Genomic DNA, 27,589 nt, shown 5'->3' on the forward strand with positions numbered 1-27,589 from the left:
AATACAGTAGTACTGATCTAATACAGTAGTATTGACCTAATACAGTAGTATTGACCTAATACAGTAGTACTGACCTAATACAGTAGTATTGACCTAATGCAGTAGTACTGATCTAATACAGTAGTATTGACCTAATACAGTAGTATTGACCTAATACAGTAGTATTGACCTAATGCAGTAGTATTGACCTAATGCAGTAGTATTGACCTAATACAGTAGTATTGATCTAATACAGTAGTATTGACCTAATACAGTAGTACTGACCTAATACAGTAGTACTGACCTAATACAGTAGTACTGACCTAATGCAGTAGTACTGATCTAATGCAGTAGTATTGACCTAATACAGTAGTACTGATCTAATACAGTAGTATTGACCTAATACAGTAGTATTGATCTAATGCAGTAGTATTGACCTAATACAGTAGTATTGACCTAATGCAGTAGTATTGACCTAATGCAGTAGTACTGATCTAATACAGTAGTACTGACCTAATACAGTAGTATTGACCTAATGCAGTAGTATTGACCTAATGCCGTAGTACTGATCTAATACAGTAGTATTGATCTAATACAGTAGTATTGACCTAATACAGTAGTACTGATCTAATACAGTAGTATTGACCTAATACAGTAGTATTGACCTAATACAGTAGTACTGACCTAATACAGTAGTACTGACCTAATGCAGTAGTACTGATCTAATACAGTAGTATTGACCTAATACAGTAGTACTGATCTAATACAGTAGTATTGACCTAATACAGTAGTATTGACCTAATACAGTAGTACTGACCTAATACAGTAGTATTGACCTAATGCAGTAGTACTGATCTAATACAGTAGTATTGACCTAATACAGTAGTATTGACCTAATACAGTAGTATTGACCTAATACAGTAGTATTGACCTAATGCAGTAGTATTGACCTAATGCAGTAGTATTGACCTAATACAGTAGTATTGATAACACCTCACTACTTCAACCCCCTCATAAGGGTCACATGTGAAACACCTGGTGGTTTCAGCCAACTGACTGTCTATCTGAGAAAAGCCCTTTATTAAAGCACGGTGTCAGGAAGACTGTCTATCTGAGAAAAGCCCTTTATTAAAGCACGGTGTCAGGAAGACTGTCTATCTGAGAAAAGCCCTTTATTAAAGCACGGTGTTAGGAAGACTGTCTATCTGAGAAAAGCCCTTTATTAAAGCACGGTGTCAGGAAGACTGTCTATCTGAGAAAAGCCCTTTATTAAAGCACGGTGTCAGGAAGACTGTCTATCTGAGAAAAGCCCTTTATTAAAGCACGGTGTCAGGAAGACTGTCTATCTGAGAAAAGCCCTTTATTAAAGCACGGTGTCAGGAAGACTGTCTATCTGAGAAAAGCCCTTTATTAAAGCACGGTGTTAGGAAGACTGTCTATCTGAGAAAAGCCCTTTATTAAAGCACGGTGTCAGGAAGACTGTCTTCCACCTCACCTTCAACTTGATTAAATGACAAAACAAGCAGAGTTTCTCTTTTCAGTCAAGGACGTCTGTGCTTTCTGTACACGACAACACTGCAGACAGAGACTCAGTCTCTCTCTCTGTACACGACAACACTGCAGACAGAGACCCGGTCTCTCTCTCTGTACACGACAACACTGCAGACAGAGACCCGGTCTCTCTCTGTACACGACAACACTGCAGACAGAGACCCGGTCTCTCTCTCTGTACACGACAACACTGCAGACAGAGACCCGGTCTCTCTCTCTGTACACGACAACACTGCAGACAGAGACCCGGTCTCTCTCTCTGTACACGACAACACTGCAGACAGAGACCCGGTCTCTCTCTCTGTACACGACAACACTGCAGACAGAGACCCGGTCTCTCTCTCTGTACACGACAACACTGCAGACAGAGACCCGGTCTCTCTCTCTGTACACGACAACACTGCAGACAGAGACCCGGTCTCTCTCTCTGTACACCACAACACTGCAGACAGAGACCCGGTCTCTCTCTCTGTACACGACAACACTGCAGACAGAGACCCGGTCTCTCTCTCTGTACACGACAACACTGCAGACAGAGACCCGGTCTCTCTCTCTGTACACGACAACACTGCAGACAGAGACCCGGTCTCTCTCTCTGTACACGACAACACTGCAGACAGAGACCCGGTCTCTCTCTCTGTACACGACAACACTGCAGACAGAGACCCGGTCTCTCTCTCTGTACACGACAACACTGCAGCCAGACGCTGAAGTGTGGTCATTAAAGTCCTACGACCGTAAGTGTGTGTGTGTGTGTGCCATCTGCAGTCAACCACCACTTAAACCTGATGGTCTGAGCTGGCAGTAAAAACACACACATACACACCTGCCTGTGGCTGGCAGTAAAAACACACACATACACACCTGCCTGTGGCTGGCAGTAAAAATACACACATACACACCTGCCTGTGGCTGGCAGTAAAAACACACACATACACACCTGCCTGTGGCTGGCAGTAAAAACACACACATACACACCTGCCTGTGGCTGGCAGTAAAAACACACATATACACACCTGCCTGTGGCTGGCAGTAAAAACACACACATACACACCTGCCAGTGGCTGGCTGTAAAAACACACACACACACACACACCTGCCAGTGGCTGGCAGTAAAAACACACACACACACACCTGCCTGTGGCTGGCAGTAAAGAGCCCAGACAAACTGCCTCACAGCCTGTGGAGGGGAGATATACATAGACTATAGTGGAAGGGTTAAAGGTGTGTTGTCATTGGGGTGAAATGGAACAGGTTTATTGTTGCACACCATCCCAAGAGTCAGATACCTGGTACACCTCACACACCTGGTGTCCCGGTCCTACCATATTGTATCAATCTCAACACAGACTCATGATCACAGCATCTATGGCTTTGTAGGTCTGCATAAACAGACTGATATATCTATACCATAGCGGGTCAGTACCTGTATCATACTGTATATCTGTATATCTCTACCATAGCGGGTCAGTACCTGTATCATACTGTATATCTACACCATAGCGGGTCAGTACCTGTATCATACTGTATATCTCTACCATAGCGGGTCAGTACCTGTATCATACTGTATATCTCTACCATAGCGGGTCAGTACCTGTATCATACTGTATATCTCTACCATAGCTGGTCAGTACCTGTATTATACTGTATATCTCTACCATAGCGGGTCAGTACCTGTATCATACTGTATATCTCTACCATAGCGGGTCAGTACCTGTATCATACTGTATATCTCTACCATAGCTGGTCAGTACCTGTATCATACTGTATATCTCTACCATAGCGGGTCAGTACCTGTATCATACTGTATATCTCTACCATAGCGGGTCAGTACCTGTAGCATACTGTATATCTCTACCATAGCGGGTCAGTACCTGTATCATACTGTATATCTCTACCATAGTGGGTCAGTACCTGTATCATACTGTATATCTCTACCATAGCTGGTCAGTACCTGTATCATACTGTATATCTCTACCATAGTGGGTCAGTACCTGTATCATACTGTATATCTCTACCATAGCGGGTCAGTACCTGTATCATACTGTATATCTATACCATAGCGGGTCAGTACCTGTATCATACTGTATATCTCTACCATAGCTGGTCAGTACCTGTAGCATACTGTATATCTCTACCATAGCGGGTCAGTACCTGTAGCATACTGTATATCTCTACCATAGATGGTCAGTACCTGTAGCATACTGTATATCTCTACCATAGCGGGTCAGTACCTGTATCATACTGTATATCTCTACCATAGCTGGTCAGTACCTGTAGCATACTGTATATCTCTACCATAGCGGGTCAGTACCTGTAGCATACTGTATATCTCTACCATAGCTGGTCAGTACCTGTGTCTGGTACATTTGAACCAGGTGAGGATGTCATTACCTGTGTCTGGTACATTTGAACCAGGTGAGGATGTCATTACCTGTGTCTGGTACATTTGAACCAGGTGAGGATGTCATTACCTGTGTCTGGTACATTTGAACCAGGTGAGGATGTCAGTACCTGTGTCTGGTACATTTGAACCAGGTGAGGATGTCATTACCTGTGTCTGGTACATTTGAACCAGGTGAGGATGTCATTACCTGTGTCTGGTACATTTGAACCAGGTGAGGATGTCATTACCTGTGTCTGGTACATTTGAACCAGGTGAGGATGTCAGTACCTGTGTCTGGTACATTTGAACCAGGTGAGGATGTCATTACCTGTGTCTGGTACATTTGAACCAGGTGAGGATGTCATTACCTGTGTCTGGTACATTTGAACCAGGTGAGGATGTCATTACCTGTGTCTGGTACATTTGAACCAGGTGAGGATGTCATTACCTGTGTCTGGTACATTTGAACCAGGTGAGGATGTCATTACCTGTGTCTGGTACATTTGAACCAGGTGAGGATGTCATTACCTGTGTCTGGTACATTTGAACCAGGTGAGGATGTCATTACCTGTGTCTGGTACATTTGAACCAGGTGAGGATGTCAGTACCTGTGTCTGGTACATTTGAACCAGGTGAGGATGTCATTACCTGTGTCTGGTATATTTGAACCAGGTGAGGATGTCATTACCTGTGTCTGGTACATTTGAACCAGGTGAGGATGTCAGTACCTGTGTCTGGTACATTTGAACCAGGTGAGGATGTCATTACCTGTGTCTGGTACATTTGAACCAGGTGAGGATGTCAGTACCTGTGTCTGGTACATTTGAACCAGGTGAGGATGTCATTACCTGTGTCTGGTACATTTGAACCAGGTGAGGATGTCGGTGCACCTTGTGTAGTAGACCTGGTCAAAGGGGTGGGCATAGGACTCCTGGACCGTCACAGCATAACTGGTGGAGAGAAAGAGACAGGAAGCTCAGAGGACACTTTAGGTTCCTCAAACAGACACAAGCACAGGGACACCTACACACACACACACACACACACACACACACACACACACACACACACACACACACACACACACACACACACACACACACACACACACACACACACACACACACACACACACACACACACACTCTCCTATCTTTCCATATTATGTCATTTTTTTTAAATGTTTTATTTTATTTCACCTTTATTTAACCTGGTAGGCCAGTTGAGAACAAGTTCTCATTTACAACTGTGACTTGGCCAAGATAAAGCATAGCAGTTCGACACCTACAACATCTACTCTCTTACCTTATTCTGTCATCTACTCTCTTTCCTTATCCTGTTATCTACTCTCTTTCCTTATTATGTCATCTACTCTCTTACCTTATTCTGTCATCTACTCTCTTTCCTTATTCTGTCATCTACTCTCTTTCCTTATCCTGTCATCTACTCTCTTACCTTATTCTGTCATCTACTCTCTTTCCTTATTCTGTCATCTACTATCGTTCCTTATTCTGTCATCTACTCTCTTACCTTATTCTGTCATCTACTCTCTTACCTTATTCTGTCATCTACTCTCTTTCCTTATTCTGTCATCTACTATCGTTCCTTATTCTGTCATCTACTCTCTTACCTTATTCTGTCATCTACTATCTTACCTTATTCTGTCATCTACTCTCTTTCCTTATTCTGTCATCTACTCTCTTACCTTATTCTGTCATCTACTCTCTTTCCTTATTCTGTCATCTACTATCGTTCCTTATTCTGTCATCTACTCTCTTACCTTATTCTGTCATCTACTCTCTTTCCTTATCCTGTCATCTACTCTCTTACCTTATTCTGTCATCTACTCTCTTTCCTTATTCTGTCATCTACTCTCTTTCCTTATCCTGTCATCTACTCTATTACCTTATTCTGTCATCTACTCTCTTACCTTATTCTGTCATCTACTCTCTTACCTTATTCTGTCATCTACTCTCTTTCCTTATTCTGTCATCTACTCTCTTACCTTATTCTGTCATCTACTCTCTTTCCTTATTCTGTCATCTACTCTCTTACCTTATTCTGTCATCTACTCTCTTTCCTTATTCTGTCATCTACTCTCTTACCTTATTCTGTCATCTACTCTCTTACCTTATTCTGTCATCTACTCTCTTTCCTTATTCTGTCATCTACTCTCTTACCTTATTCTGTCATCTACTCTCTTACCTTATTCTGTCATCTACTCTCTTTCCTTATTCTGTCATCTACTCTCTTACCTTATTCTGTCATCTACTCTCTTACCTTATTCTGTCATCTACTCTCTTTCCTTATTCTGTCATCTACTCTCTTTCCTTATTCTGTCATCTACTCTCTTACCTTATTCTGTCATCTACTCTCTTTCCTTATTCTGTCATCTACTCTCTTACCTTATCCTGTCATCTACTCTCTTTCCTTATCCTGTCATCTACTCTCTTTCCTTATTCTGTCATCTACTCTCTTTCCTTATTCTGTCATCTACTCTCTTACCTTATTCTGTCATCTACTCTCTTTCCTTATTCTGTCATCTACTCTCTTTCCTTATTCTGTCATCTACTCTCTTTCCTTATTCTGTCATCTACTCTCTTACCTTATTCTGTCATCTACTCTCTTACCTTATCCTGTCATCTACTCTCTTACCTTATTCTGTCATCTACTATCTTACCTTATTCTGTCATCTACTCTCTTACCTTATTCTGTCATCTACTCTCTTACCTTATTCTGTCATCTACTCTCTTACCTTATTCTGTCATCTACCCTCTTACCTTATTCTGTCATCTACTCTCTTTCCTTATTCTGTCATCTACTCTCTTACCTTATTCTGTCATCTACTCTCTTTCCTTATTCTGTCATCTACTATCTTACCTTATTCTGTCATCTACTCTCTTACCTTATTCTGTCATCTACTCTCTTACCTTATTCTGTCATCTACTCTCTTTCCTTATTCTGTCATCTACTCTCTTACCTTATTCTGTCATCTACTCTCTTACCTTATTCTGTCATCTACTCTCTTACCTTATTCTGTCATCTACTCTCTTACCTTATTCTGTCATCTACTCTCTTTCCTTATTCTGTCATCTACTCTCTTTCCTTATTCTGTCATCTACTCTCTTTCCTTATTCTGTCATCTACTCTCTTACCTTATTCTGTCATCTACTCTCTTACCTTATTCTGTCATCTACTCTCTTTCCTTATTCTGTCATCTACTCTCTTTCCTTATTCTGTCATCTACTCTCTTTCCTTATTCTGTCATCTACTCTCTTACCTTATTCTGTCATCTACTCTCTTACCTTATTCTGTCATCTACTCTCTTTCCTTATTCTGTCATCTACTCTCTTACCTTATTCTGTCATCTACTATCTTACCTTATTCTGTCATCTACTCTCTTTCCTTATTCTGTCATCTACTCTCTTTCCTTATTCTGTCATCTACTCTCTTACCTTATTCTGTCATCTACTATCTTACCTTATTCTGTCATCTACTCTCTTTCCTTATTCTGTCATCTACTATCTTACCTTATTCTGTCATCTACTCTCTTACCTTATTCTGTTATCTACTATCTTTCCTTATTCTGTCATCTACTCTCTTTCCTTATTCTGTCATCTACTCTCTTACCTTATCCTGTCATCTACTCTCTTTCCTTATCCTGTCATCTACTCTCTTTCCTTATTCTGTCATCTACTATTTTACCTTATTCTGTCATCTACTCTTTTTCCTTATTCTGTCATCTACTATTTTACCTTATTCTGACATCTACTCTCTTACCTTATCCTGTCATCTACTCTCTTACCTTATTCTGACATCTACTCTCTTTCCTTATTCTGTCATCTACTATTTTACCTTATTCTGACATCTACTCTCTTTCCTTATTCTGTCATCTACTCTCTTTCCTTATTCTGTCATCTACTCTCTGACCTTTCCCTTTGTACTCAAATAACCCTTATTATATGATTGGTTGATAGCAGGGAGTACCACCCTCATTCTCTGGGTAATAATGCCTGTTAACAGTTCCGTTATCTTTATCAATACGTATCCACTGTCCCACAGCCCAGCCAGTCAGTTTATGAACTTAATCTCCCCTGGAAAAAAAGCATCTAGACAATATTTCCTCATGCTACTAGGCTAGCATTTGGTTTGCAACAGTTGGGGTTTGTCTCTAAACCTTGCTGTCTGCCTCTCCAACCTGTGGAACAATGTTGCCGTTTCTTTTGGGGTTTTTTGCGATCTCCACCATGCCATGCATATGAACGTGACAAGACTGACACCTTCTCTGAGTCAGGAGAATTCATTTATCAGGATCATTATACTGAAACATCCAAAGAAACGGCAATAGAAACTAAGGTAAAACAGGTCTACAGTAAACATGTTGTCCCCCATGATGCACCGCTCATCCTTGTGTCGATCAGTGATCATTATTCCAACGTCTGAGAGAGAGAAATTGTTTTCATTTTTGTTTTGTTTTTCTTGTTGGAAATTAACAGTTGATAGTTGACTATGTCAGAGAATGGACCAGGACTATACTGCTTGATAGGAAGATGCATTGATATAAAACAGGATATGTTTTTATGTCCAGACTAGGGACATTTATACTGATAGTAGTCTTGCCTGACTATACTGATAGTAACATAATGATGTCAATGAATTGACTGGGAACTATTTACATTGTTGTCTATCATTTACACTTTATGCCAACGGTCTCTATACAGCGCCAATTCAAGAGATGTTGAAAGACATTTCATTTGTACCAACATTATATACAGTAGGTTGTTATGGGAAACTTAGATGACTGTAAAACAAACGGGAGATGTACTTGTTCAAAGTCTGGTGTGGGATAAACAGTCTAATTAACAGAAAAATGAATGGGCGGACCTTATAGGTCATGACAACAGCTCAAACAGGACAGGAGATATGCTTGTTCAAAGTTTAGAATGTCAGTTGATTACTACAGCCTCCCCCTTTGGCCAATCAGGGTCATGTTGTACATGTCTATGGCAAGAGGCTACATTCACCCAAGTTTAGTCAAACTCGTGCCGGTGCTGTCTAAGATATTGCGCGTGACGAACGTACTAACGTACGGAGACAGTTCCACAGTCCCGATCTCATTGCGGGGGACAACAAACGAAGGTGCACATCGTTTCCTGTCATTTCAGCTGCTTGATGTGATTGTGTGTTAGCTTTAGTTGGCTAGCTAGCGATGCTAGCTAGCGATGCCAATGATTTGTTTAGCATAGCAACCATTTCAAATAGAATGGATAGAATGAACGACCAGCCCATTTGGCAACGTCAGAATCTCAGAACTATTTTGTATGGTGTTACAACGAAATAAAAATGATTTACTCAATATAATTAAAAATAATTATGAAAACATGTCGTCAATCTTTTTTGAATATGTTGGCAACCGTTTTATAAAAGCAATAAGGCCCTGGAACGTGGAAATTATAGAGAATAAAACCCTCCAAAGGGCTGTTTCCTTTGGCTTCCCCTCGTGCCTCAGAACAGCCCTTAGTTAGGAGTTATCACATGATCATGTGCAGGTTCTCATGCCTTATTGCTTAACTAGCTGACACTTATCACCTCCTCCTCCTCCCTCTTAAAAGAGAAAAGAGAGCGCTGTGTGGGTGATTATTATTAGTCCCAGATGTCATCTCTATAGCACTATCTTCTTGGCTCAGAACTTCAGCTCCTCCCTTATTGATCACAGGTTCTGAACATTAATCTCTCTGTTTCACATCTATCTGCCCGGCTTTCCTCCAAGATGACATTTCTCTTTTAACGTATCATCATCAGACAGAGTGGCAGGAACAGAACTAGTCAAATAGCACCCTTTGGGCCCTGGTCAACAGTAGTGCACTATAAAAGGAATAGGGCTCTGGTCTATAGTAGTACCACTAACTCTAACTAACTCTAACTCTAATTATAACTAACTCTAACTAACTAACTCCAACTCTAACTAACTCCAACTAACTAACTATAATTCTAACTAACTCTAATTATAACTCTAACTAGCTCTAACTCTAACTAACTCCATCTAACTCTAATTATAACTCTAACTAACTATAACTCTAACTCTAGCGCTAACTCTAACTAACTCCAACTAATTCTAACTCTAATTCTAACTAACTCGAATTAAAACTCTAACTAAATCCAACTCTAACTCTACCTCTCTCCTTCTAATGGCTGGCTCCAACTCTACCTCTACCTCTCTCCTTCTAATGGCTGGCTCCACCTCTACCTCTAACTCTACCTCTCTCCTTCTAATGGCTGGCTCCAACTCCAACTCTCCCTCTCTCCTTCTAATGGCTGGCTCCACCTCTACCTCTAACTCTACCTCTCTCCTTCTAATGGCTGGCTCCAACTCCAACTCCACCTCTAACTCTACCTCTCTCCTTCTAATGGCTGGCTCCAACTGCAACTCTAACTCTCTCCTTCTAATGGCTGGCTCCAACTCCAACTCTACCACTACCTCTCTCCTTCTAATGGCTGGCTCCAACTCTACCTCTCTCCTTCTAATGACTGGCTCCAACTCCAACTCTACCTCTCTCCTTCTAATGGCTGGCTCTAACTCTAACTCTACCTCTCTCCTTCTAATGGCTGGCTCCAACTCTACCTCTACCTCTCTCCTTCTAATGGCTGGCTCCAACTCTAACTCTACCTCTCTCCTTCTAATGGCTGGCTCCAACTCTAACTCTACCTCTCTCCTTCTAATGGCTGGCTCCAACTCTAACTCTACCTCTCTCCTTCTAATGGCTGGCTCCAACTCTACCTCTACCTCTACCTCTCTCCTTCTAATGGCTGGCTCCAACTCCAACTCCAACTCTACCTCTCTCCTTCTAATGGCTGGCTCCAACTCCAACTCTACCTCTCTCCTTCTAATGGCTGGCTCCACCTCTAACTCTACCTCTCTCCTTCTAATGGCTGGCTCCAACTCAAACTCTACCTCTACCTCTCTCCTTCTAATGGCTGGCTCCAACTCCAACTCTAACTCTACCTCTCTCCTTCTAATGGCTGGCTCCAACTCTACCTCTACCTCTCTCCTTCTAATGGCTGGCTCCAACTCCAACTCTACCTCTCTCCTTCTAATGGCTGGCTCCAACTCTAACTCTACCTCTACCTCTCTCCTTCTAATGGCTGGCTCCAACTCCAACTCTACCTCTCTCCTTCTAATGGCTGGCTCCAACTCCAACTCTACCTCTACCTCTCTCCTTCTAATGGCTGGCTCCAACTCCAACTCTACCTCTACCTCTCTCCTTCTAATGGCTGGCTCCAACTCCAACTCTCTCTCTCCTTCTAATGGCTGGCTCCAACTCTACCTCTACCTCTACCTCTCTCCTTCTAAAGGCTGGCTCCAACTCTACCTCTACCTCTCTCCTTCTAATGGCTGGCTCCAACTCCAACTCTACCTCTCTCCTTCTAATGGCTGGCTCCAACTCTAACTCTACCTCTCTCCTTCTAATGGCTGGCTCCAACTCCAACTCTACCTCTCTCCATCTAATGGCTGGCTCCAACTCTACCTCTACATCTCTCCTTCTAATGGCTGGCTCTAACTCTAACTCTACCTCTCTCCTTCTAATGGCTGGCTCTAACTCTAACTCTACCTCTCTCCTTCTAATGGCTGGCTCCAACTCCAACTCTACCTCTCTCCTTCTAATGGCTGGCTCCAACTCCAACTCTACCTCTCTCCTTCTAATGGCTGGCTCCAACTCCAACTCTACCTCTCTCCTTCTAATGGCTGGCTCTACCTCTAACTCTCTCCTTCTAATGGCTGGCTCCAACTCCAACTCTACCTCTCTCCTTCTAATGGCTGGCTCTACCTCTAACTCTCTCCTTCTAATGGCTGGCTCCAACTCTAACTCTACCTCTATCTCTCTCCTTCTAATGGCTGGTTCCAACTCTAACTCTACCTCTAACTCTCTCCTTCTAATGGCTGGCTCCAACCCTACCTCTACCTCTACCTCTCTCCTTCTAATGGCTGGCTCCAACTCTAACTCTACCTCTAACTCTCTCCTTCTAATGGCTGGCTCCAACTCTAACTCTACCTCTCTCCTTCTAATGGCTGGCTCCAACTCCAACTCTACCTCTCTCCTTCTAATGGCTGGCTCCAACTCTAACTCTACCTCTCTCCTTCTAATGGCTGGCTCCAACTCCAACTCTACCTCTACCTCTCTCCTTCTAATGGCTGGCTCCAACTCTAACTCTAACTCTACCTCTCTCCTTCTAATGGCTGGCTCCAACTCTAACTCTAACTCTACCTCTCTCCTTCTAATGGCTGGCTCCAACTCCAACTCTAACTCTACCTCTCTCCTTCTAATGGCTGGCTCCAACTCTAACTCTACCTCTCTCCTTCTAATGGCTGGCTCCAACTCTAACTCTAACTCTACCTCTCTCCTTCTAATGGCTGGCTCCAACTCTAACTCTAACTCTACCTCTCTCCTTCTAATGGCTGGCTCCAACTCTAACTCTACCTCTCTCCTTCTAATGGCTGGCTCCAACTCCAACTCTAACTCTACCTCTCTCCTTCTAATGGCTGGCTCCAACTCCAACTCTACCTCTCTCCTTCTAATGGCTGGCTCCAACTCTAACTCTACCTCTATCTCTCTTTTTCTAATGGCTGGCTCCAACTCCAACTCTAACTCTACCTCTCTCCTTCTAATGGCTGGCTCCAACTCTAACTCTACTTCTCTCCTTCTAATGGCTGGCTCTAACTCCAACTCTACCTCTATCTCTCTTTTTCTAATGGCTGGCTCCAACTCCAACTCTACCTCTACCTCTCTCCTTCTAATGGCTGGCTCCAACTCTAACTCTACCTCTACCTCTCTCCTTCTAATGGCTGGCTCCAACTCCAACTCTACCTCTCTCCTTCTAATGGCTGGCTCCAACTCTAACTCTACCTCTCTCCTTCTAATGGCTGGCTCCAACTCCAACTCTACCTCTACCTCTCTCCTTCTAATGGCTGGCTCCAACTCTAACTCTACCTCTCTCCTTCTAATGACTGGCTCCAACTCTAACTCTACCTCTATCTCTCTTTTTCTAATGGCTGGCTCCAACTCCAACTCTAACTCTACCTCTCTCCTTCTAATGGCTGGCTCCAACTCTAACTCTACCTCTCTCCTTCTAATGGCTGGCTCCAACTCCAACTCTAACTCTACCTCTCTCCTTCTAATGGCTGGCTCTAACTCCAACTCTATCTCTCTCCTTCTAATGGCTGGCTCCAACTCTACCTCTACTTCTCTCCTTCTAATGGCTGGCTCCAACTCTAACTCTAACTCTACCTCTCTCCTTCTAATGGCTGGCTCTAACTCTAACTCTACCTCTCTCCTTCTAATGGCTGGCTCCAACTCCAACTCCAACTCTACCTCTCTCCTTCTAATGGCTGGCTCCAACTCTAACTCTACCTCTCTCCTTCTAATGGCTGGCTCCAACTCCAACTCTACCTCTCTCCTTCTAATGGCTGGCTCCAACTCTAACTCTACCTCTACCTCTCTCCTTCTAATGGCTGGCTCCAACTCCAACTCTACCTCTACCTCTCTCCTTCTAATGGCTGGCTCCAACTCCAACTCTACCTCTACCTCTCTCCTTCTAATGGCTGGCTCCAACTCCAACTCTACCTCTCTCCTTCTAATGGCTGGCTCCAACTCCAACTCTCTCTCTCCTTCTAATGGCTGGCTCCAACTCCAACTCTAACTCTACCTCTCTCCTTCTAATGGCTGGCTCCAACTCTAACTCTACCTCTCTCCTTCTAATGGCTGGCTCCAACTCTAACTCAACCTCTACCTCTCTCCTTCTAATGGCTGGCTCCAACTCCAACTCCAACTCTACCTCTCTCCTTCTAATGGCTGGCTCCAACTCCAACTCTACCTCTACCTCTCTCCTTCTAATGGCTGGCTCCAACTCCAACTCCAACTCTACCTCTCTCCTTCTAATGGCTGGCTCCAACTCCAACTCTACCTCTATCCTTCTAATGGCTGGCTCCAACTCTAACTCTACCTCTCTCCTTCTAATGGCTGGCTCCAACTCAAACTCTACCTCTACCTCTCTCCTTCTAATGGCTGGCTCCAACTCCAACTCTAACTCTACCTCTCTCCTTCTAATGGCTGGCTCCAACTCTACCTCTACCTCTCTCCTTCTAATGGCTGGCTCCAACTCCAACTCTACCTCTCTCCTTCTAATGGCTGGCTCCAACTCTAACTCTACCTCTACCTCTCTCCTTCTAATGGCTGGCTCCAACTCCAACTCTACCTCTACCTCTCTCCTTCTAATGGCTGGCTCCAACTCCAACTCTACCTCTACCTCTCTCCTTCTAATGGCTGGCTCCAACTCCAACTCTACCTCTACCTCTCTCCTTCTAATGGCTGGCTCCAACTCCAACTCTCTCTCTCCTTCTAATGGCTGGCTCCAACTCTCTCTCTCCTTCTAATGGCTGGCTCCAACTCCAACTCTCTCTCTCCTTCTAATGGCTGGCTCCAACTCTACCTCTACCTCTACCTCTCTCCTTCTAATGGCTGGCTCCAACTCTAACTCTACCTCTCTCCTTCTAATGGCTGGCTCCAACTCTACCTCTACCTCTACCTCTCTCCTTCTAATGGCTGGCTCCAACTCCAACTCTACCTCTCTCCATCTAATGGCTGGCTCCAACTCTACCTCTACATCTCTCCTTCTAATGGCTGGCTCTAACTCTACCTCTACCTCTCTCCTTCTAATGGCTGGCTCTAACTCTAACTCTACCTCTCTCCTTCTAATGGCTGGCTCCAACTCTAACTCTACCTCTCTCCTTCTAATGGCTGGCTCCAACTCTAACTCTACCTCTCTCCTTCTAATGGCTGGCTCCAACTCCAACTCTACCTCTCTCCTTCTAATGGCTGGCTCCAACTCCAACTCTACCTCTCTCCTTCTAATGGCTGGCTCCAACTCTAACTCTACCTCTCTCCTTCTAATGGTTGGCTCCAACTCTACCTCTACCTCTACCTCTCTCCTTCTAATGGCTGGCTCCAACTCCAACTCTCCCTCTCTCCATCTAATGGCTGGCTCCAACTCTACCTCTACATCTCTCCTTCTAATGGCTGGCTCTAACTCTACCTCTACCTCTCTCCTTCTAATGGCTGGCTCCAACTCTAACTCTACCTCTCTCCTTCTAATGGCTGGCTCCAACTCCAACTCTACCTCTCTCCTTCTAATGGCTGGCTCCAACTCCACCTCTACCTCTCTCCTTCTAATGGCTGGTTCCAACTCTAACTCTACCTCTACCTCTCTCCTTCTAATGGCTGGTTCCAACTCTAACTCTACCTCTAACTCTCTCCTTCTAATGGCTGGCTCCAACTCCAACTCTACCTCTCTCCTTCTAATGGCTGGCTCCAACTCCAACTCTACCTCTCTCCTTCTAATGGCTGGCTCCACCTCTACCTCTCTCCTTCTAATGGCTGGTTCCAACTCCAACTCCACCTCTAACTCTCTCCTTCTAATGGCTGGCTCCAACCCTACCTCTACCTCTACCTCTCTCCTTCTAATGGCTGGCTCCAACTCTAACTCTACCTCTCTCCTTCTAATGGCTGGCTCCAACTCCAACTCTACCTCTCTCCTTCTAATGGCTGGCTCCAACTCTACCTCTACCTCTCTCCTTCTAATGGCTGGCTCCAACTCTAACTCTACCTCTACCTCTCTCCTTCTAATGGCTGGCTCCAACTCCAACTCTACCTCTCTCCTTCTAATGGCTGGCTCCAACTCTAACTCTACCTCTCTCCTTCTAATGGCTGGCTCCAACTCCAACTCTACCTCTCTCCTTCTAATGGCTGGCTCCAACTCTAACTCTACCTCTCTCCTTCTAATGGCTGGCTCCAACTCCAACTCTACCTCTCTCCTTCTAATGGCTGGCTCCAACTCTAACTCTACCTCTCTCCTTCTAATGGCTGGCTCCAACTCTAACTCTAACTCTACCTCTCTCCTTCTAATGGCTGGCTCCAACTCTAACTCTACCTCTCTCCTTCTAATGGCTGGCTCCAACTCCAACTCTAACTCTACCTCTCTCCTTCTAATGGCTGGCTCCAACTCCAACTCTACCTCTACCTCTCTCCTTCTAATGACTGGCTCCAACTCTAACTCTACCTCTATCTCTCTTTTTCTAATGGCTGGCTCCAACTCCAACTCTAACTCTACCTCTCTCCTTCTAATGGCTGGCTCCAACTCTAACTCTACTTCTCTCCTTCTAATGGCTGGCTCTAACTCCAACTCTACCTCTATCTCTCTTTTTCTAATGGCTGGCTCCAACTCCAACTCTACCTCTACCTCTCTCCTTCTAATGGCTGGCTCCAACTCCAACTCTACCTCTCTCCTTCTAATGGCTGGCTCCAACTCTAACTCTACCTCTCTCCTTCTAATGGCTGGCTCCAACTCCAACTCTACCTCTACCTCTCTCCTTCTAATGGCTGGCTCTAACTCTACCTCTACCTCTATCTCTCTTTTTCTAATGGCTGGCTCCAACTCCAACTCTAACTCTACCTCTCTCCTTCTAATGGCTGGCTCCAACTCTAACTCTACCTCTCTCCTTCTAATGGCTGGCTCCAACTCCAACTCTAACTCTACCTCTCTCCTTCTAATGGCTGGCTCTAACTCCAACTCTACCTCTCTCCTTCTAATAGCTGGCTCTAACTCTACCTCTATCTCTCTCCTTCTAATGGCTGGCTCCAACTCTACCTCTACTTCTCTCCTTCTAATGGCTGGCTCCAACTCTAACTCTAACTCTACCTCTCTCCTTCTAATGGCTGGCTCTAACTCTAACTCTACCTCTCTCCTTCTAATGGCTGGCTCCAACTCCAACTCCAACTCTACCTCTCTCCTTCTAATGGCTGGCTCCAACTCTAACTCTACCTCTCTCCTTCTAATGGCTGGCTCCAACTCCAACTCTACCTCTACCTCTCTCCTTCTAATGGCTGGCTCCAACTCCAACTCTACCTCTCTCCTTCTAATGGCTGGCTCCAACTCCAACTCTACCTCTCTCCTTCTAATGGCTGGCTCCAACTCCAACTCTACCTCTCTCCTTCTAATGGCTGGCTCTAACTCTACCTCTATCTCTCTCCTTCTAATGGCTGGCTCCAACTCTACCTCTACTTCTCTCCTTCTAATGGCTGGCTCCAACTCTAACTCTAACTCTACCTCTCTCCTTCTAATGGCTGGCTCCAACTCTAACTCTACCTCTCTCCTTCTAATGGCTGGCTCCAACTCCAACTCTACCTCTACCTCTCTCCTTCTAATGGCTGGCTCCAACTCCAACTCTACCTCTCTCCTTCTAATGGCTGGCTCCAACTCCAACTCTACCTCTCACCTTCTAATGGCTGGCTCCAACTCCAACTCTACCTCTCTCCTTCTAATGGCTGGCTCCAACTCTAACTCTACCTCTCTCCTTCTAATGGCTGGCTCCAACTCTAACTCTACCTCTCTCCTTCTAATGGCTGGCTCCAACTCCAACTCTACCTCTCTCCTTCTAATGGCTGGCTCCAACTCTAACTCTACCTCTCTCCTTCTAATGGCTGGCTCTAACTCTAACTCTACCTCTCTCCTTCTAATGGCTGGCTCCAACTCTAACTCTACCTCTCTCCTTCTAATGGCTGGCTCCAACTCTACCTCTACCTCTCTCCTTCTAATGGCTGGCTCCAACTCTAACTCTACCTCTCTCCTTCTAATGGCTGGCTCCAACTCTAACTCTATCTCTCTCCTTCTAATGGCTGGCTCCAACTCTACCTCTCTCCTTCTAATGGCTGGCTCTAACTCTACCTCTACCTCTCTCCTTCTAATGGCTGGCTCCAACTCTAACTCTACCTCCAACTCTAGCCCTCAGCATTGATTTGTAGAGCAGTCCATTACAAGCTGGTCCTCAGAGGCCTGACACAAAAGAACACACACATATATACACAGCCCAGAGCAGCAGGTTATATTTCCAGCCAGATCACTACACATAGACTGCGATTTTAGATGTTTGAAAAGGCCCTTAGGACGTCAATATACAGTGTATTCGGAAAGTATTAAGACCCCTTGACTTTTCCCACATTTTGTTATATCACATCTTCTAACATGGATTGAATTGGCTTTATTCCTCACCAGTCTCCACACAATACCCCCTAATGACATCACAATACCCCATAATGACATCACAATACACCATAATGACATTACAATACACCATAATGACGACGCAAAAACAGGTTTTTTACATTTTTGCAAATTTATAAAGAATGTCAAACTGAAATATCACATTTACATAAATATTCAGACCCTTTACTCAGTACTTTGTTGAAGCACCGTTGGCAGCGATTACAGCCTCGAGTCTTCTTGGGTTTGATGCTACAAGCTTGGCACACCTGTATTTGGGGAGTTTCTCCCATTCTTCTCTGCAGATCCTCTCAAGCTCTGTCAGGTTGTATGGGGAGCGTCGGCTCACAGCTATTTTCAGATCTATCCAGAGATGTTCGATCGGGTTCAAGTCTGAGCTCTGGCTGGGCCACTTAAAGACATTCAGAGACTTGTCCCGAAGCCACTCCTGCGTTGTCTTGGCTGTGTGCTTAGGGTCATTGGTGACCCTTCGCCCCAGTCTGAGGTACCCGAGCGCTCTGGAGCAGGTTTTTCATCAAGGATCTGTCTGTACTTTGCTCTGTTCACATTTCCCTCGATCCTGACTTGTCTCCCAGTCCCTGCTGCTGAATAACATCCCCAGAGCATGATGCTGCCACCACCATGCTTCACTGTAGGGATGGTGCCAGGTTTCCTCCAGACATGATGCTGCCACCACCATGCTTCACCGTAGGGATGGTGCCAGGTTTCCTCCAGACATGATGTTGCCACCACCATGCTTCACCGTAGGGATGGTGCCAGGTTTCCTCCAGACATGATGCTGCCACCACCATGCTTCACCGTAGGGATGGTGCCAGGTTTCCTCCAGACATGATGCTGCCACCACCATGCTTCACCGTAGGGATGGTGCCAGGTTTCCTCCAGAAGTGACACTTGGCATTCAGGCCAAAGTGTTCAATCTTGGTTTCATCAAACCAGAGAATATTGTTTCTCATGGTCCTTTAGGTGCCTTCCCCAGATCAGTGCCTCGACACAATCCTGTCTCGGAGCTCTACGGACAATTCCTTTGACCTCATGGCTTGGTTTTTGCTCTGACATGCACTGTCAGCTGTAGGACCTTATATAGACAGGTGTGTGCCTTTCCAAACCATGTCCATTCTAAGAAGCATGTTTTTTAACATTCTAAGACGCATGTTTTCTTAACATTCTAAGAAGCATGTTTTCTTAACATTCTAAGAAGCATGTTTTCTTAACATTCTAAGAATCATGTTTTTTTTACATTCTAAGAACATTTTTTAACATTCTAAGAAGAACGTTTAACATTCTAAGAAGAAAGATTTTTAAACATTCTAAGAAGAACGTTTTTTAACATTCTAAGAAGAAAGTTTAACATTCTAAGAAGAACGTTTTTTAACATTCTATGAAGAACGTTTTTTAACATTCTATGAAGAACGTTTTTTAACATTCTATGAAGAACGTTTTTTAACATTCTATGAAGAACGTTTTTTAACATTCTATGAAGAACGTTTTTTAACATTCTAAGAAGAAAGTTTAACATTCTAAGAAGAAAGTTTTTTAACATTCTAAGAATAACGTATTTTAACATTCTATGAAGAACGTTTTATAACATTCTATGAAGAACGATTTTTAACATTCTAAGAACTAAAAATGTCTCGCTGCATGTCGAGAAGAGGGATAAAACTTGTCTCCCAGTCCCTGCTGCTGAATAACATCCCCAGAGCATGATGCTGCCACCACCATGCTTCACTGTAGGGATGGTGCCAGGTTTCCTCCAGACATGATGCTGCCACCACCATGCTTCACCGTAGGGATGGTTCCAGGTTTCCTCCAGACATGATGCTGCCACCACCATGCTTCACCGTAGGGATGGTGCCAGGTTTCCTCCAGAAGTGACACTTGGCATTCAGGCCAAAGTGTTCAATCTTGGTTTCATCAAACCAGAGAATATTGTTTCTCATGGTCCTTTAGGTGCCTTCCCCAGATCAGTGCCTCGACACAATCCTGTCTCGGAGCTCTACGGACAATTCCTTTGACCTCATGGCTTGGTTTTTGCTCTGACATGCACTGTCAGCTGTAGGACCTTATATAGACAGGTGTGTGCCTTTCCAAATCATGTCCAATCAATTGAATCTACCACAGGTGGACTCCAATCAAGTTGTAGAAACATCTCAAGGATGATCAATGTAACCAGGACGCACCTGAGCTCAATTTCTTGTCTCATAGCAAAGGGTCTGAATACTTATGTAAATAAGGAATTACTGTTTTTTATTTTGAATACATTTCTAAAATTTCAACAATTTTTTTTTTTGCTTTGTCATTGTGTATTGTGTATAGATTGATAAACATTTTGTATTTATTTCATCCATTTTAGAATAAGGCTGTAAAGTAACAAAATGGGAAGTGGTCTGAATTCTTTCCTCTGCACTCACGTTTATATTTTACAAAGGATGGCACAGCCCTGTGAACTTGTGATGCTCAGAGCCAAAGCCCGCTGCTGAGACCACTGTGCCTCTGCACATCTCTAGCTTTGTGAACTGAATACTTAATGATAGTTAATGGAAAACAGTACGTTGTTTTGAATTATTGTGTTTTAAGCCTTCCCCAAACCATAGCCCTAACCTTAACCACACTGAATTAATACCTAAACTTAACCCTTTGAGTTGTTTCTGTTTTAACACAGTAACCATGCAGAATTAACCCTGTATCCATGCAGAATTAACCCTGTAACCATGCAGAATTAACCCTGTAACCATGCAGAATTAACCCTGTAACCATGCAGAATGAACCCTGTAACCACGCAGAATGAACCCTGTAACCATGCAGAATTAACCCTGTATCCACGCAGAATTAACCCTGTAACCATGCAGAATTAACCCTGTAACCACGCAGAATTAACCCTGTAACCATGCAGAATTAACCCTGTAACCATGCAGAATTAACCCTGTAACCATGCAGAATTACCCCTGTAACCACGCAGAATTAACCCTGTAACCATGCATGAATAAAAATTTCAAAGGGAAACTATGAGCTCTTGTTGTGTTTTTCTGCCCGGATACAGAGATGACAGACAGACACCATCACACCACTGACCTCTCCCAGTGACTACACACGTTAGGGTCATCCGGGTTCAGGGGCAACGCGCCATAGATCAACCCCAGGAGGGTGAACCCTAGCAGGGCCACAGAGACAGCCCCACCTGGCCCCATCCTTCAGCCCTAGATAGATAGATAGATAGATAGATAGATAGATAGATAGATAGATAGATAGATAGATAGATAGATAGATAGATAGATAGATAGATAGATAGATAGATAGATAGATAGATAGATAGAGAGAGAGAGAGAGAGAGAGAGAGAGAGAGAGAGAGAAACAAAGGGAAAATGAAAGAGAAACAGAGGAAAATAAATATCATTACAGTAATATTACTATTTAATTGTGAAACATCAGAAGGTTAAGCGAATACAAACAGCTAAATCAGCTCCCACAACCTTCTGTAAACGCTGAGACCATTTCTAATATTCTAAGAATAACATCTTTTAACATTCTAAGAAGAATGTTTTTTAACATTCTAAGAAGAACGTTTTTTAACATTCTAAGAGGAACATTTTATAACATTCTAAAGAGAAAGTTTTATAACATTCTAAGAAGAACGTTTTTAAACATTCTAAGAGGAACATTTTATAACATTCTAAAGAGAAAGTTTTATAACATTCTAAGAACGTTTTATAACATTCTAAGAACGTCTTTTAACATTCTAAGAAGAACGTTTAACATTCTAAGAATAATGTTTTTTAACATTCTAAGAAGAATGTTTTTTAACATTCTAAGAAGAATGTTTTTTAACATTCTAAGAAGAAAGTTGTTTAACATTCTAAGAATACCGTATTTTAACATTCTATGAAGAACGTCTTTTAACATTCTAAGAAGAACGTTTAACATTCTAAGAAGAATGTTTTTTAACATTCTAAGAAGAATGTTTTTTAACATTCTAAGAAGAATGTTTTTTAACATTCTAAGAAGAATGTTTTTTAACATTCTAAGAAGAAAGTTGTTTAACATTCTAAGAATAACGTATTTTAACATTGTATGAATAACGTTTTTTAACATTCTAAGAATGAAGATTTTTAACATTCTAAGAACTAAAAATGTCTCGCTGCATGTCGAGAAGAGGGATAAAATTAAAGTGTCGCACTGCAGGTAGGAGTTGAAGTGATGATGACACAACGAACACACACACACAAACACACACACACACACACACACACACACACAGCAGACAGGAAGTGGTGCATGTAGTGACAATACATTACAGAGCCTATTTTTCATGCTGTCAGGAATATTCCACCATGATGAATAGAACCAATAGTGACAGACATTGATGCATGCCAAACCGTCACACCCACAAACACATCTGCATCCCAAACGGCAACCACAGAGCTCTGCTCAATAGTAGCACACTATATAGGGAATAGGGCTCTGGTCTATAGTAGTACCACTATATAGGGAATAGGGTGCCATTTGGGAGACAGGCACTGTCCTGAAGAGGCGAGGGAATGACAGTACGAACACCCCAGGTTCATTTGGGGAACATTGCTGGAGTGTTCTCATTAAGGGTATAAGGTTATGCTGAGGTTGGAGAGGAGAGCTCAGAGACAGGCAGGCAGGTCACATGGTCTATAGCTTTATTTGTGGATTCAAATCAGGCAGCCCTGGCTAGAACAGGTTATACACTCAGCCACGGTGGCAGCCCTGACTAGAACAGGTGTTACACTCAGCCACGGTGGCAGCCCTCAGTAGAACAGGTTATACACTCAGCCACGGTGGCAGCCCTCAGTAGAACAGGTTATACACTCAGCCACGGTGGCAGCCCTCAGTAGAACAGGTGATACACTCAGCCACGGTGGCAGCCCTCAGTAGAACAGGTTCTACACTCAGCCACGGTGGCAGCCCTCATTAGAACAGGTGATACACTCAGCCACGGTGGCAGCCCTCAGTAGAACAGGTTATACACTCAGCCACGGTGGCAGCCCTGACTAGAACAGGTGTTACACTCAGCCACGGTGGCAGCCCTCAGTAGAACAGGTTATACACTCAGCCACGGTGGCAGCCCTCAGTAGAACAGGTTATACACTCAGCCACGGTGGCAGCCCTCAGTAGAACAGGTGATACACTCAGCGACGGTGGCAGCCCTCAGTATAACAGGTTATACACTCAGCCATGGTGGCAGCCCTCAGTAGAACAGGTTATACACTCAGCCACGGTGGCAGCCCTCAGTAGAACAGGTTATACACTCAGCCACGGTGGCAGCCCTCAGTAGAACAGGTTATACACTCAGCCACGGTGGCAGCCCTGACTAGAACAGGTTATACACTCAGCCACGGTGGCAGCCCTCAGTAGAACAGGTTATACACTCAGCCACGGTGGCAGCCCTCAGTAGAACAGGTTACACACTCAGCCACGGTGGCAGCCCTGACTAGAACAGGTTATACACTCAGCCACGGTGGCAGCCCTGACTAGAACAGGTTATACACTCAGCCACGGTGGCAGCCCTCAGTAGAACAGGTTATACACTCAGCCACGGTGGCAGCCCTCAGTAGAACAGGTTATACACTCAGCCACGGTGGCAGCCCTGACTAGAACAGGTTATACACTCAGCCACGGTGGCAGCCCTCAGTAGAACAGGTTATACACTCAGCCACGGTGGCAGCCCTCAGTAGAACAGGTTACACACTCAGCCACGGTGGCAGCCCTGACTAGAACAGGTTATACACTCAGCCACGGTGGCAGCCCTCAGTAGAACAGGTTATACACTCAGCCACGGTGGCAGCCCTCAGTAGAACAGGTTATACACTCAGCCACGGTGGCAGCCCTAACTAGAACAGGTTATACACTCAGCCACGGTGGCAGCCCTCAGTAGAACAGGTTATACACTCAGCCACGGTGGCAGCCCTCAGTAGAACAGGTTACACACTCAGCCACGGTGGCAGCCCTGACTAGAACAGGTTATACACTCAGCCACGGTGGCAGCCCTCAGCAGAACAGGTTACACACTCAGCCACGGTGGCAGCCCTGACTAGAACAGGTTATACACTCAGCCACGGTGGCAGCCCTCAGTAGATAAGGTTATACACTCAGCCACGGTGGCAGCCCTGACTAGAACAGGTTACACACTCAGCCACGGTGGCAGCCCTCAGTAGAACAGGTGATACACTCAGCCACGGTGGCAGCCCTCAGTAGAACAGGTTATACACTCAGCCACAGTGGCAGCCCTGACTAGAACAGGTGTTACACTCAGCCACGGTGGCAGCCCTCAGTAGAACAGGTTATACACTCAGCCACGGTGGCAGCCCTCAGTAGAACAGGTTATACACTCAGCCACGGTGGCAGCCCTCAGTAGAACAGGTGATACACTCAGCCACGGTGGCAGCCCTCAGTAGAACAGGTTCTACACTCAGCCACGGTGGCAGCCCTCATTAGAACAGGTGATACACTCAGCCACGGTGGCAGCCCTCAGTAGAACAGGTTATACACTCAGCCACGGTGGCAGCCCTGACTAGAACAGGTGTTACACTCAGCCACGGTGGCAGCCCTCAGTAGAACAGGTTATACACTCAGCCACGGTGGCAGCCCTCAGTAGAACAGGTTATACACTCAGCCACGGTGGCAGCCCTCAGTAGAACAGGTGATACACTCAGCGACGGTGGCAGCCCTCAGTATAACAGGTTATACACTCAGCCATGGTGGCAGCCCTCAGTAGAACAGGTTATACACTCAGCCACGGTGGCAGCCCTCAGTAGAACAGGTTATACACTCAGCCACGGTGGCAGCCCTCAGTAGAACAGGTTATACACTCAGCCACGGTGGCAGCCCTCACTAGAACAGGTTATACACTCAGCCACGGTGGCAGCCCTCACTAGAACAGGTTAAACACTCAGCCACGGTGGCAGCCCTCAGTAGAACAGGTTATACACTCAGCCACGGGGGCAGCCCTCAGTAGAACAGGTTATACACTCAGCCACGGTGGCAGCCGTCAGTAGAACAGGTTATACACTCAGCCACGGTGGCAGCCCTGACTAGAACAGGTTATACACTCAGCCACGGTGGCAGCCCTCAGTAGAACAGGTTACACACTCAGCCACGGTGGCAGCCCTGACTAGAACAGGTTATACACTCAGCCACGGTGGCAGCCCTCATCAGAACAGGTTACACACTCAGCCACGGTGGCAGCCCTGACTAGAACAGGTTATACACTCAGCCACGGTGGCAGCCCTCAGTAGATAAGGTTATACACTCAGCCACGGTGGCAGCCCTGACTAGAACAGGTTACACACTCAGCCACGGTGGCAGCCCTCAGTAGAACAGGTTATACACTCAGCCACGGTGGCAGCCCTCAGTAGAACAGGTTATACACTCAGCCACAGTGGCAGCCCTGACTAGAACAGGTTATACACTCAGCCACGGTGGCAGCCCTCAGTAGAACAGGTTATACACTCAGCCACGGTGGCAGCCCTCACTAGAGCAGGCGATACACTTAGCCACGGTGGCAGCCCTCAGTAGAACAGGTTATACACTCAGCCACGGCGGCAGCCCTGACTAGAACAGGTTATACACTCAGCCACGGTGGCAGCCCTCACTAGAACAGGTTATACACTCAGCCACGGTGGCAGCCCTCACTAGAACAGGTTAAACACTCAGCCACGGTGGCAGCCCTCAGTAGAACAGGTTAAACACTCAGCCACGGGGGCAGCCCTCAGTAGAACAGGTTATACACTCAGCCACGGTGGCAGCCCTCAGTAGAACAGGTTATACACTCAGCCACGGTGGCAGCCCTGACTAGAACAGGTTATACACTCAGCCACGGTGGCAGCCCTCAGTAGAACAGGTTACACACTCAGCCACGGTGGCAGCCCTGACTAGAACAGGTTATACACTCAGCCACGGTGGCAGCCCTCATCAGAACAGGTTACACACTCAGCCACGGTGGCAGCCCTGACTAGAACAGGTTATACACTCAGCCACGGTGGCAGCCCTCAGTAGATAAGGTTATACACTCAGCCACGGTGGCAGCCCTGACTAGAACAGGTTACACACTCAGCCACGGTGGCAGCCCTCAGTAGAACAGGTTATACACTCAGCCACGGTGGCAGCCCTCAGTAGAACAGGTTATACACTCAGCCACAGTGGCAGCCCTCAGTAGAACAGGTTATACACTCAGCCACGGTGGCAGCCCTCAGTAGAACAGGTTATACACTCAGCCACGGTGGCAGCCCTCACTAGAGCAGGCGATACACTTAGCCACGGTGGCAGCCCTCAGTAGAACAGGTTATACACTCAGCCACGGCGGCAGCCCTGACTAGAACAGGTTATACACTCAGCCACGGTGGCAGCCCTGACTAGAACAGGTTATACACTCAGCCACGGTGGCAGCCCTCAGTAGAACAGGTTATACACTCAGCCACAGTGGCAGCCCTGACTAGAACAGGTTATACACTCAGCCACGGTGGCAGCCCTCAGTAGAACAGGTTATACACTCAGCCACGGTGGCAGCCCTCAGTAGAACAGGTTATACACTCAGCCACAGTGGCAGCCCTGACTAGAACAGGTTATACACTCAGCCACGGTGGCAGCCCTCACTAGAGCAGGCGATACACTTAGCCACGGTGGCAGCCCTCAGTAGAACAGGTTATACACTCAGCCACGGCGGCAGCCCTGACTAGAACAGGTTATACACTCAGCCACGGTGGCAGCCCTGACTAGAACAGGTTATACACTCAGCCACGGTGGCAGCCCTCAGTAGAACAGGTTATACACTCAGCCACAGTGGCAGCCCTCAGTAGAACAGGTTATACACTCAGCCACGTTGGCAGCCCTCAGTAGAACAGGTTTGTGGTTTGATTGATGAATGAGAGGAAATCAATGTTCCTCTTCCTCCTGTTCAGTAGCAGTTAATTTACACAGCCAGGGGTTACACTCAGGTTCATTTCCTGAACATCACTCATTTACACACACACACACACACTTTGACTCACATACATTTGGGATAAGGCGCATATAGCAGGTCTGGTTTCAAGGAAAATGTGTGGTCAAGGACATGAGGGGGAAATTCTATTTTTGTCTATGGACTGATCCTAGACCAGTCCTGGGCTTACCAATACACAGGGCAGTGGTGCATTGTTGTCTATAGACTGATCCTAGACCAGTCCTGGGCTGACCAATACACAGGGCAGTGGTGCCTTGTTGTCTATTCGCTGATCCTAGACCAGTCCTGGGCTGACCAATACACAGGGCAGTGGTGCCTTGTTGTCTATAGACTGATCCTAGACCAGTCCTGGGCTGACCAATACACAGGGCAGTGGTGCCTTGTTGTCTATAGACTGATCCTAGACCAGTCCTGGGCTTACCAATACACAGGGCAGTGGTGCCTTGTTGTCTAAAGCCACAGGGCTCTATTTCCCTACGTGGGAGCATTGTGATCTGTAGGTCGTGACCTGGTTACATGTACATTGAACAACCATATCAATGTTTTTGACAGGACCGTCCCTTGTTGTGAATGTAATCAATAGCTCTATTGTATAAGACAGT

At 45.3% G+C, this 27,589-nt stretch overlaps 1 protein-coding gene across 2 annotated transcripts in view; it reads right to left on the reverse strand.

Moving 5' to 3' along the window:
• The window catches only part of LOC139575523 (multiple epidermal growth factor-like domains protein 11), a 324,245-nt gene that overhangs the window by 230,403 nt on the left and 66,253 nt on the right, over positions 1 to 27,589 (reverse strand). The window contains exons 2-3 of one of the 2 annotated variants that reach the window (XM_071400542.1): positions 21,098 to 21,222; positions 4,765 to 4,866 (exon numbers count right to left, since the gene is read on the reverse strand). In XM_071400542.1, coding sequence (XP_071256643.1) covers positions 4,765 to 4,866; positions 21,098 to 21,213 — 218 coding nt within the window. In that variant the 5' untranslated portion in view covers positions 21,214 to 21,222. Of the gene's footprint in view, positions 1 to 3,884; positions 3,914 to 4,764; positions 4,867 to 21,097; positions 21,223 to 27,589 lie in introns of those variants that run through there. The other variant, XM_071400543.1, reaches the window with a different exon arrangement.

Source organism: Salvelinus alpinus, chromosome 5 (assembly GCF_045679555.1).
Source record: "Salvelinus alpinus chromosome 5, SLU_Salpinus.1, whole genome shotgun sequence".
Lineage (NCBI taxonomy): Eukaryota > Metazoa > Chordata > Actinopteri > Salmoniformes > Salmonidae > Salvelinus > Salvelinus alpinus.